The 13,033-nt window shown below is 43.0% G+C and overlaps 1 protein-coding gene across 2 annotated transcripts; it reads left to right on the top strand.

The window, feature by feature from the left end:
• Window positions 1-4,580: 4,580 nt before the first annotated feature.
• Pp2c1 (protein phosphatase 2C) lies at window positions 4,581-12,737 on the top strand. 2 transcript variants are annotated; one of them, XM_076796845.1, is made up of 6 exons: window positions 4,581-5,284; window positions 5,707-6,057; window positions 6,137-6,357; window positions 6,444-6,590; window positions 7,001-8,409; window positions 8,486-12,737. In XM_076796845.1, the coding sequence occupies exons 1-6, from the start codon at window positions 4,981-4,983 to the stop codon at window positions 8,829-8,831; spliced, it is 2,778 nt and encodes a 925-aa protein (XP_076652960.1). In that variant the 5' UTR covers window positions 4,581-4,980; the 3' UTR covers window positions 8,832-12,737. The 2 variants fall into 2 exon arrangements, with proteins under 2 accessions (XP_076652960.1, XP_076652959.1); XM_076796844.1 differs by having other exon boundaries at window positions 6,441-6,590.
• The last annotated feature ends 296 nt before the right edge of the window (window positions 12,738-13,033 follow it).

Genomic DNA, 13,033 nt, shown 5'->3' with positions numbered 1-13,033 from the left:
TTCCATATTTACAGTATTTACAACATTGAACTTTCCCTCATTTATTAGACAATTACACATGAAACCTAGAATAATTTGTTACCAACTATAGGATCAATTCGAAGACCTCATGAACCTTAGGCTAGATGGCGTGCAACCCACCGCTCCGAAAGGTTACAGCTTTGCAACAGCTTTCAAACTCGGCATTCCCCATTTAAATACCTTTCGCATTTCGGCCCTGTAAAAATGGCCGGCCCCCAAGAGGTAGCAAAGAAAGCTTACACCTGAAATTCTTTCGGTCATCGTTTTTCTATTTTGCGCGAGCAAAAGTCGTGGCGCAGAAATAGTCTCGCGGCTGACTCACGCGGTGTCGCATAACTGTTCTCGTGTGCGCGGAGCGGCCATCTTTTTCCGTGGATGATGCAATCGATGACACATAATATCGACCGTACCCTGGAATCGGTCTAAAAGTCGCGAAAACCGCGGCCGCCGCGACTCGCCCAGCGATTTTCGCAGATCGAATCTAATCAGCGTCGCCTCCTCGGGGATCGTTCGGGTTTGCAAAACGAATCGAGCGATCCCGTTCGAACAGCCCCGGAGCCTATCGGGCGTTAAGGCGAAAGCCGCCAGCTGGGAGTGCTATTTTGAACGGGTGCCGCGGCATTGCCACGTCTCCGGCCCGAACAAGTTCAAACACGTGCCCCGTGTGTTTTGCTCGCGGGGAGACAGAGATAACTGTTGGCGACTGGCAAAACAGACTGTTTGCTTTCCGCTTCGCATAGCAGCATACTTTCATATAAACCAACCAACGCATAATCCGTTCCAACGATACTCCCAACCCAAACTTGGCAACCTACATCTGAAGCGATCCAACATATTCAAAGCCCAAGACGAAACTTTAAATTTTTGAACAAAGTAGTTCACAGGCCCCCGATGATCGTTTCCTAGAAATTGGAATGTAATCGCTGTCGAGCGTATACAGTTATGTTGTTCATAAGAATCGTTTCGTTGGGAAGGGATTGAGGGGATGATGATGATGGGGTGGATGGTTTATAATTGCAGAGTTTAATTATGTAGGATGTTGCAGAATTTCGCGAAGTTGAGATCGAACGGGGAGCTGGACAAGAAAGTTCTTGCTGGAGAGGTAGTAAACGTGGCAACGCAGCAACTGCGTGAGCCGAGATGCGCGGCATGAATAGCAGCACCGTTGATAGGCTACCCGTTGTCAGCTGCGGGGAGGCGGGGCCAGGGGAAAGGGTAAAAGTTTCCACGGTGGTGGGGGGCGTGTTTTTAGCGCGGGACGCGAGGGGGACGGACCGAGGGGCCGAAGCGATACTATGCGAGCCTGTATAGGTGACTCGGTTCACTCGGTGAGCGTAATATAACCGAGGTAATGTTACCGTGTCGCTGTTTCAGGCGAGTTTTTGGAAATTCCCGGTGGCAGCTTCCCGCGCGGCAAATCGAATCGGCCGATCATCGAAACAGCCCGTCCATCCCTTGTTTCATGAAAATAGAACCAACGAAAATAGTCCCCGTTGGAAATACATGCGGCGCGAGAACGTTTACAACATTCAGCAAGGCGCAAAGATAATCCATGTTTTTCGAACTCCCACGGGTGACTCTTTCCACGAGGCGCGCGAATTTCGTAGGAATATTATACGAATCGTGGCTCGAAGTTTTTTAGTTCTCGACGGTAGGTTTGTCGAAGGGAATTAGGCTGATTCCGAGGGTATTTGTTTAATCGTAGTGGAGGGGCTGATAAAGATGGAGATTAGAAAAACGGTGTGGAAAAGCGCGTTAAGGCCCTTTCACACGAACGCTTTGCAGGCTTGCGTCGCTAGGGGCGTACACACTGGTTTTAGAAAGTCTTCCAGCCTCGGGACATGAGATAATTTTTTGTTCTTGATCCATATTGGCTAAAATATTCTTAAAAATTGTAAGCACACTCTCTCTCTCTGGTGGGGTCTGCGATCGAAAATTAGCTAAGCTAAAAATGATTTTCATGATGTTATTATTTTTTACTTTTTTTTTTCTATTGAATTGAATTGACGATCAATCTAGTGGTCGTTCTTTACACGTTTTAATGAAGATTATGAGAGTTTTTTTAGTACACACTCCGGATGTGTCACAGTAATTACAGAGACGAATGTAATTAAAGGTTTGTAATTTTGATGGAGTTAATAAATACACGAAAATGCAAAGCACAATAAATCTTCAATGAGGCCCGCGATGCTTGTTGTATAGACGGTGGAGTACATTTTTGTGTAGTTGCTGCTTCTGCTAATTATGTTCCGACAACAGATAGTATCTGACAATTGGGTATTTACACGTGCTTGTTCATCGATGTCTCGCAGTTGACTGAGACGTCTGATTCGATGAATCATCGACACGTTCGAACAAGTCTTCCATTGGTCTTTACAAACCCGGCCTTTATGAACCCAGACCTAACCCCTGAACTGATCTATAAAAATAATTTCGAAAATTAATTAACATTCCAACTACTTGGTTGTCACTAATCAATCATCAAACGTCATTTACCAACATATCTGCCTATACTTTGACAAGTCAGTGCAAGTATTACTGTAAGTCTTTTAAGTTCAAGTTGACTTCCATTTTTTTTCATAATTGCATCAATCCTTTAATGTTCAATTAATTTTTAACTTACCTTAGATTCATTTAAATGGCCTGTGGTCTTAAATTTGATCAATTGCATTGTCCTCGTTCAGAAATAGAAAATTTCAAAATCAGAATTAAGTTGTAAGAGCTTTTTTCAATTTTTTATTTTATATTAATTCTTTTTTATGAATAGTGTATTTGATAGGTATGTTGTGACGAAGAAAATAAAGGACATTTGTAAAAGTATTTGCAAAACCGTCACCGGGAGATCGGATTCGAATAAAATGATGAAGCTGATTTAAAATTCAATGCAAGGCCGCCATTTTAATACCTAATATAATCTACAATTTGAAGTTGTCCGATAATTGGAATGGCGCGCCATTTCTTAACGCCATAAGAGGCATCGAGTTGCCACGGACATTTTATTTCTCGTGTCTTTCTTATTCCCTTTCTATTGTCCTAGATTATCCTGAAACTATAATGTTTTAAACAGGACACTTCGAAGGACTATCCGTATCACAAAATATCGACGCCTCCTAACACGGCCGTCTCTCTCAATCCGTGTACAATCGATCCAATTTCTAATTAAAATGGCGGATGATTTACAAATTCAACAAAACCTATTCAAATTTAAAAAATCCAAACTCGAATACGATTCTGCAATTTTAACCTCGAACCACCGGGAAAGATTCTATTAAAATTCGCCTTGGTTCATTAAATTTGTTAAACATGATTTTTAGCCATCACTGTATCACATATCTAAGTCACAACCATTGAATTGAACATTCATATTCGTTTAACGACGCGCGCCATTTTGTCCGAAATAGAAACAGTGAATAAACCCATCATCTTTGCGTTCAATTACTCGCCTGGAAATGTGTATAGTTACGCAACGCTGAGTACAATTCGATTTTCAATTATGCCAACGAAAAGGAAAAAAAAAGACACCCTTTTCAACGCTTTCTTGACTCGACTTGGTCGGTGTGACAGGGGTCTTAAAAACCAACAGTGTGCAGGAGCCTTGTCGCGCCAAGTTAGAATAATGCATTATTTAAATTATTTATGTATTATATTGATTTTTATATTCTTGTATCTCTTTTTGTTAATATTTCATTTTCTGTACTTTGGTACAGTCAGGTCCGAATTTGTTTTAACAAAATGGACTTTATAGTGGCCACCTGTAGATTTGCTTATACTTAACAAATATGTCGTAGAAAATTCAAGAATTTTTTGGTTTTGTCCACAGCATGAAATCTTCTGCTTGAAGATCCTCGAGAACTCCGTTGGGACTCCGAAGCGACGCGACGGTGAAATCGTAAGCTACGTTCACACAGTGCGAGGCACCCTCCCACCTAATCGCCAACAGGCAACGATCCATTCCATAATATAAAGTATAAAGCTCTTTCCATCTACGCTATCGAATATTCCACGACAAAATAAAATTCAAAAATTCCAAAATTCAAAATTCAGGGGGCGCAACAGTTTTGCACCGCGCTGTAGACCTCCATCTAGAGCGCGTCCATTCTAATTCAAAACGCGGCCGAAGTTCGCAATCGAAAAATCTGAAAAAATTCCCTAACACATAACTATATTCCCTGAATATGCCAGATTTCTTTCAAAACATTTCCTCGCGATTAAATGGCAAAAGTGGGAGAAGAACTGGTTCTCCGAGTTTCCCCCATAACTACGCTCAGAGGCATGATAGAGGGTTGAAACTTTCCGTATAAAGTTCTTTCTATGATCGAATATTCCATGACAAAATAAAATTGAAAAATTCAAAAATTAAATATTTTGCGGGCTACATCAGTTGTGCACCGCGCTGTAGCATTTCGTCCGCAGCGTGGTTCGCGCGCTGCGCGGTTTCGTTCTGCGCAGTGTGTGGACGCGGCTGTAAAGGGGTAATGGCGGGAGGGAGGGCGGGAGGGAGGGGGAAGGACGGTGTGTCCCCTCCCCTCCGTAATCCCCTTGAAATAATGGTGGGGGACATAGAGCTGGGTTGCGCGCAGGCAGGCAACGTCATTGTGCTGTGTGGTGGTCTGGTGGGCCATGATCGTTCTTCGTGTGTGTGCGTCCCTCGAGCGTAGCGCGGCAGACCTGCCCAGTAAATACGAGGCTTCCGTTCCGGTGTACGTGTCGACCGATTGCTGAGAGAGTGAGAGCCAAAAGGGGGTTCCGAGGAAACCGTGTCTCTCGCGTGTGGTGTGTGCTGGGTGCTGCGTGTTCCGAGTCTCGTCGAGAGTGCTGCTCACAAAACGAGGAGAGGAGAGAGAGACCGCGAGCGAGAGAGAAAGAGAGAGTGAGAGAGAGGCAATCAGGTTCTCGTGCGTGTGGTGTGTGTGCGAGGACCCGGCGCCGCGGGATCCGTCGACTCAGTGTTGTGCCATCATGCCGTTGAGCATCGGGGTTAACCTGAGGGTGACCGGGCACTGTAACCAGGGCGGTCGAAAGTACATGGAGGACATGTTCAGCGTGGCCTTTCAATCGACACCGGATGACAAGGACCTCGAGTACGCGTTCTTCGGGATCTTCGACGGCCACGGTGGCGGCGAGGCTGCCAGCTACGCGAAGGAGCACCTGATGAACGTGATCGTCAAGCAAAAGAACTTCTGGTCGGATCGGGACGAGGACGTGCTACGCGCGATCCGAGACGGATACGTGAGCACGCACTATGCGATGTGGCGGGAGCTCGGTAAGCTAACACAGGGAGAGGGCTGTTACAGGCATACGCACACACCACCGTTCTGCCCTAACTTCCTGTTCGGCTTTTTTGTTTTTTCCCCCTCGGTGGGATTCCCGCCGTTTCCCGACCCGTTTCGAACCTGTCCGCGACGATACCGCGCCGTATCGATGCCACCCGAAACGATTTCTGTCATTGTCCCGCGTATTTCCCCCACCACCCGCCGCCCGATTAGGTTAGAATTTAGGTTATGTAATACGAGCTAACCTGAAACCGCGGAATTTCGAGAAAAATTAGTTGAAAGAGAAAATTCGAATTACTTCGTTGTTATGCTTCCTTTCGTTTCTCTGAATCGTCGAAAACCTTGGGGAAACGATTCCTCGAGAGTGTCGTCGCTAATTTTGCGTATTCACGGGCGTCTACTTTTCCTGTAGATAAGTGGCCGAGAACCGCCTCTGGATTGCCATCTACGGCCGGCACCACCGCCAGCATAGCGTTCATTCGCAAGGGCAAGATTTACATCGGTCACGTTGGCGATTCTGCTATTATTTTGGGCTACCAGGTGGAGGGTGACCCGCAGTGGAGAGCCAAAGCTTTGACAAAGGACCACAAGCCCGAGAGCGGGCCAGAGATGTTGAGGATACGAGAGTCCGGTGGCAAAGTCGTCAGCAAATCTGGGGTTCCTCGAGTCGTTTGGAACAGACCTCGCATCGGGCACAAGGGACCTGTGCGTAGATCGACTCACATAGATGAGATTCCATTCCTTGCTGTTGCTAGGTCTTTAGGTACGCTTCGGATATCTAGAACATACCTTTCATACTTTTTAGGCTCCCGATTTGTAAAATGCTTCCTTTTCTTTTGTAGGTGATCTGTGGAGTTACAATTCTGAATTGAATACGTTTGTTGTATCTCCAGAACCAGATGTTAAAGTAGTTGCGATTGATGTTGAATCACACCGTTGCCTTATATTTGGAACAGATGGGTTGTGGAACATGTTAACGCCGCAGGGTGCTGTGGCCATTGTACAGGCTGCGGATAGGCACAATGAGAAGCATCTGATAGCCTCCCAGCAAACGTGTAATGGGGTACAATTCGACAAAGTTGTTTAGAAAATTAAAACTCATTTAAGTTTGGCATTTTAACTCATAGTTTCGATGTTTCCCCCCAGCAGCAGTCTGATAACGTTCAGTTGTGGATCAACCCTTCGAAAAGCCTAGTGGATAAAGCATTGGAGAGGTGGTCGCAGAAGAGATTACGCGCGGACAATACGAGCGTCGTGACGCTGATGCTGGATCCGCCTGGACCATCTAGAAGCGAAGTACGTACCTTCACTAAAAGTATCAAGGTTATATAAACTTCCTAGAGGCGGTAAAATCTAATTCTGAATATTTTTGAACAGAAGCATTACAGCTCGACTGCGGATTATATGCATTTATGAGAAAAATAAGTACATGGAATTTAAAACGGCAGAAAACTTAAAAGAATTTAGCAGTATCCATATATTATTTCCTATTTATTAAACTGACTTAAGGAAGAATTATATGTTTATTTGGCTCTCGCTTCTTATAACCGGTGCAGAAAACTTTGATTTTGCATGCAGATCCGCAGTCTAGTTGTAGCCCTTGCTCACAAAGAGCTGTTGCTGCATCTCTCTCAGAATTTTTGCAACGGCAACCGCTGTAGGTTCAAGTATGACGATTATATTAACAAACAAATCTCGTTCGAAAGGTTCTACTAAGCCAGAAGGAGTGCGTCATGGCACATCACAGTGTCCACAGCCCCGCAGCAACACTCTCCGCAGAGACCCTGGAGAAGCCTACCTACAGTTCAATGTCCCTAAACGTACCAAGACCTCCGTCAACACCAAGCCACATCAACCTCCAGAGACCGGAATTATGCAACAGAATTGAAGATACCCGAGAGGAGGCAACATCAGAGAAGATTCTGCCGGAAGAGAAGCTCGAGGATAGCCTGGACATAAGCCACCAGATAGGGGACGAGGTACGACACACGAACGTTGAGGATGTGAACGGAGCCGGTAAGATCGCGGAAACGATATCGCACGAAATAGCGGAGAAGAATCTGGACGGAGGTGATAACGAATTAGAGACAAGCCCGCCAAAGAAGACCGATCAAGAACAGTCGGTCGCGAATGAAAAACAACCGGAAGTAGTCGACGATCAAGTTGACCAAGTTGTCCCGAACTCGGAGTCTCCTACAACGGAGAGCATGGAGAGCAAGGCGGCGGCGGCGGCGGCGGCGGCTGGCGACTCAAACGTGATACACCAAAGTGCATTTTTTTGCGAGGATCATGATGTATGTTCTCCCGCGAACGTCGACGGCGCCTCGGAGAAGGACAGCGTCTCGTCGGAGAGCCCTGCGGCCAACGAGAACAAAGTGGCCGGGACCGTTCTGAACGGGTCGCGTCCCAAACAGCAGACCCTGTTCTCCAGTTCGCGAACGGAGGCGAGGAACGCGAGGAGGAAGAAGCACAGTTTAAACGGCCACTCGCGAAATAGCCTGACGGAGGCTGCGTCCGCGGAGCCGACGACAAAGACGTACGTGAACACGTCGTGGTTCAAGCCGCGTAGTACAAAGGTAGCCGGGAACACAATGGACGAAGGTGTTAGAAACTCGCCGGGTAAAACGGCCGGTAGTGCTGTTGGTACGAAGCGAAGACATAGTGCAATATCGCAAAGTGTAGTAGGTACAGTGGAGGAGACATGCGTGTTACAGGAGCCCTGTTTCAAGAGGAGGACAAGGTCCGAAGATAGACCGAACCCTGTGGATGAAAACGATCCTGCGAACCAGACCACCAAGGACGCAGCCAGCAGCCTCAGCTGGCCTGGTGCGGAGTCCAACATCTCTCGCTCGCCAGGCAGTGCTGCAACCGTACCCATACAGGACAGGTTGTCGCCTTTGAACACCTTCCAGAGGAACCTGGGGAAGAAAGTGACACCGGTGAAGGCTATTCGAAGACCATCCATCAAAGGCCTGCTGAAGCAACTGTTGGCTGCTAGTCTCGGTGCTAGGGAGTGGGACAACAGGTCCAATGGCTGCATCGAGAGGAGGATAAGTCGGACTATGTCTATTATAGGTTCATCGGATAGCACTACCGTTCCACAACGTTGGCTCAGGTACGTATTCCCTTAGCGTCTAACTTCTTCAGTTTTCAAAGTTCATTTGTACTATGTCCTTCGTGTATTTCTCCAGATCGGACACCATCGCCGCGACGCCAGTGAAGACCCTACGCTCGCGCAACGTCGACATGCACCAGTACAGCTTAGTGAAACAACCTAATCGGCTCTCATTGTCGAGCAAGCTGAAACAGGCAAGCAACAATGGGTTCCTGCAGTCCGGCCGAGTGAGATCCGCCTCGTTGTCGTCCGGAATTAAGCAAAACAGCAGCAACACCGGTAGCGGGACCTGCTCGACGATCAGTCCGACCAACACAGGATGTAATACTAGTTCCGGGATGGCTAAAAGAGTGAAATCGCCGTATAATCCGAGCGCCCGATCCCTGAGCACGCGGTCTCGCATTAAACGCCTTGGGAAGTAAGGTAGGAGAAACGCGCGCCGTCAATTACTATTGGTTTTTTCTGTGCGGGGTATTTATTGTCCCCTTACCCCTTTCATCAGTTTCATCGGTCGTATTATTGCTTTACATCTCTGCAGAGGGTATGCTAGTTCAGATACATTGATACTGTGTCGTCTGTACAATTGCATTTCACAAACAACGTTTTTCCGGGCGGCACTTACGGAAACCGGCCAAACCCAATTGGACTGAAAGTTTGTTTTTCATTTAAAAAAAGAATATTCACGAGAAGGATTTTTGGCGATGGAGAAAAATTATTTTTACCATTTGAATGTCGTTTTCTACCGTACCGACACAACGTAGTATCGTGGGCGAAAGTTTTACAAGAAATAAGCACCGCGGAATGCAAAAATACAATTAAAACGTCCCTCAGGTGACAGAAATTACAATCTCGGATTAGGTTTTTAGGAAGGTGGTTATCTCTTTTAAAAAGTTCGTCTGTTATACTACGCTGTATGTGTCGGTATAATAAGAAATGACATTGAAAAAGTTTTTGCCGAATACGGTGAAAATCTCTCTCGTAAAGATTTTTTGAATGCAAAATTTCCGCCCGGTCGGGTTTGTTAACCGGCGTGCGAAAAGAGTGGTAAAATATTTTTTCAGAATTCGAGTAACTGGCTAACGGTTAGCAATAAATATAGATACCAATGAAATTTGTATGGTTGAGTTTCATTAAAGTGGACTTCATTGCAATGTTTTAATGTTGTACGGTTCTCTGAACTTCAATCTTCTTTTCTCAATTTTACATCGTCTCACTAGAAGCATCGTTTCTGTTTCCTTTTTGGTTAGTCATCTGTTCATTGTTTTTTCTTTTTCTTCTTCTTTTCTTTTTGAGAACGCTAAAGTCAAATTAAAATCAATGGCGTGTCCGTGTAGACTTCTTCCATTGTGTTACGCGTTCGAATAATTGACTAGTTCGGGGGAAGCGTTATAATCGAAGAAAGTACCGTGAACATATATATGTATAAAAATGTGTGATAATACATAGACGAGAAGAACAACTGTATATCTAAGGGAGAGACAGAGCGTGTATGTATATTTGTAGAAATTATCTTTTTCTTCGAACCCCCCACGATGATTCCTATAGATTTACGAGGAACCGATATTTTAAGGGAATTGTAAATTGAGAATCGTTAAGCGAAAATTGAAAATGCGATTCGCTAGCACGCGAGTGTATGGTTGCAACACCAACAACAACAAAAATGGTTAAAATATTTAGCGCGTAGGTACGTAATCTGCTTTGGCTCGGCACGGAGTGGCCATTGAAGATTCGCTCGAAATCATGAAATCTTTTATATATTATATATAATACGCGTCACTTTGTACGAAGACAGCACAAAAATCGTGATAATTTTTGCTACCACGTCGCATGGCATTTAATCGTTTATTTACACATTGTGAAACATATGACAATGAATCTTGAATGGCGGCCGCTCGCGCGCGCGAGACAATGGGGAAAAAACGACTGTCTATTACCGCGGTGAAACAAAGTTTAGATTTATATTTAGAGCAATTTAATGAAATGTTTCAGACGATCAAACGACCGAGAAGCTCGTCTGTATAGAAGATTTAATTGTAGCTCGCCGAATGGAACGGAGATCAAAAAATAACGAACGTTTTAACGGTCGATCAGTGTTTAGGTCGATAAAGTAGGAATCCGACCCGTTGGTTTGGTTGTTTTCCCCCTATTTTCTGCCCCCCCCCCCTCCCTTCTTTTAGGACAACGATTTTTCAGCTTAGTAACATTAATGTAAGATAATTTTTTGAAGATCGCACAGCGCAGTGCGGAATTGTACTTGAGGACAAATTTAGGCTGAATGATTTTTCTTTTTTTTTTCTCTCTGTTAATTGTGTGTTACAACAAATGCGAACGATCCGGTGACAGTAGAACGTTGTTGAAAGTTTTTGACTACAGATTTTTACCGGCACGATGACCTTTAAGGAAACGATGAATTGTTTAGGCAGTGATGAAGCCAAATTTACTGTGCTCTTGGATCGTTCGCGGGGGGAGCGAACTATACTTTAAAAAGGCTTACATTTGTATGAGTTTACTGACATTTTTATATTTTTACGTTTCATTGTAGACAGTGCAGAGAAAGGAATTTTGTACGTTGTATATCAAAGAGCAAGAGAACGAGAGGAAAGAGTATGATAAATGAAATAAACGACACGTGCCTACAATAGTTACCATTTATCGAATGTATATATATATATATATATATATATATATATATATATGTATAAAGTGTATTCATATACCATGGACCAAGAAGACAAAACACTTTTTTCACTGTGCAACAGAGAGGGTGTGTGTGTGAGAGAGAGAGAGAGAGAGAGAGATCAACCGAAGTAAATCTATTTAATTAATTTGAATAGTAAATCAGTGTTACGTGTCTTCATGGAGTAAATATATTTAGGGTGTAAGAGACCTCGCTTATAAGAAATAAATCTATATATAATATATAGATAAAATTCTATATATACATATATATATATATATAAAATTCTCTTCTTGGTGCATGTGATACAACTTGGCACTGTATATACATATAAATATATAGCATATCTATACATATACGTATAATATGTAACACACACACACGTATATCATGTGAATGGTCTATATGCACGTAGGATGGAAAAAAGCGTAGACGATTTAAGCTCTTAAGAAATGAATTTGAGGAAATAAAAAAAATCTTTGCTAGCGTTTATTTATATACACGAGAATTATTATATTATAGAACAAGTGAGAACGACTAGTGAGCGACAAAAGGGATCCGTCTGGTTGCGCTTCTAGATATAAACAAATTAATTCGTTATATAGGACGTGAAGAAAACCAAGTATTTTCTGAGAGCCGACGTAAAAAATTAAGAAGAGTAAAATTTATCACCAAGAGAAAATGAGAGAGTATGAGAGAGCGTGTGTGTGAGAGTGTGTATGAGATAGAGAGTGTGTGGCAGGAACATATAGCGAGCGACAAAAAAAATTTATAGTGGTTTATCTCAGGTTAAGCATAGGTCGAAGGAGGCGAACTCGAACAAATGTGTGATCACGTTTCAAATCTGTATATTTTAATTAAATAAAGTGAAATATACAAACCTCTGCTATAGTTACCTCCCTTCATTAAACACTATTTTTGTTGTGGGGAATGTTTCAACCCTGTGATTGTATCTTAGGGTTTCTCGTGACGCTAGTAAAATTTTAAATATTATATTTCTTTAACTGAGAGTATTTTAGCACTAAGTTTACGCAGCACTAAACATGACTATTTTACATTATGAAAATAACGAGAATGTGTCTATCCAATTTGTTGAATAATTCCTCTTCATCTTTACAATCTCAATCTCAACCTGCCAAGTGTTAATCAATTTTAATTGAATTTTCAGGAAGTTCCCAATCTTAGAAAACAGTATACCATTTCAGGCTTAACTTATTAAAATTGAAAAATTTGCAGAAAGATTCACAGTCCTTTTACAGATAATTAATCAGATAGGGGAATGTTTAAAATAATTAAAATTGAACGATATTGCACAGAATGAATCAGCACACGCGAGTTACTTAAACGATTCTTATATTTTTATCCTGTTATTTGGAAAAATACAACTTTACATATGTACAGGGATAGAGTTAGATCAGTTTTCGTTTCCTCATACGACTCTCAGGCATTCATTATACTCATGTATTACATACACCCTCGCACATGTTACATCTTTTTTTCCTAATAAAGAGAAATATTCATATATTACACGTAATTAATGTACACGCTAAATATCGATTTAATTTATATCAATAATAGATACTTTCTTTTTTGTTGAAACGAGCGTTTCGCATATACATTATGTCCATGACAAACGACAATAATCTGAGAATGCTGGAAACAATAGGATACTCCCGACCACGTACAATGTTCTATGTATATAAAAATGTTCTGAAACTCATTAGCCTAACATTCATCCTTACTTGCAACAGAGTTTCCAGAGCTGGGAGAAAATTTTAATTTAATTTTACAATCTCTCGATAGCAACACCTAAAAGGGACTAAACGAAGACGAAACCGTTTACTGAAGATGATCGAAAAGAGCCTGAGAATGTACAAGAATAGTGCACTGTACTGTCGAGCAACACAGTGGCTTATTATTTACAGTACTTACAATCACAATACACAA

This window comes from Halictus rubicundus, chromosome 11 (genome assembly GCF_050948215.1).
Source record: "Halictus rubicundus isolate RS-2024b chromosome 11, iyHalRubi1_principal, whole genome shotgun sequence".
Classification (NCBI taxonomy): domain Eukaryota; kingdom Metazoa; phylum Arthropoda; class Insecta; order Hymenoptera; family Halictidae; genus Halictus; species Halictus rubicundus.
Note: the sequence above shows the minus strand (reverse complement) of the source record. Positions and strands in the feature narration are given on the sequence as shown.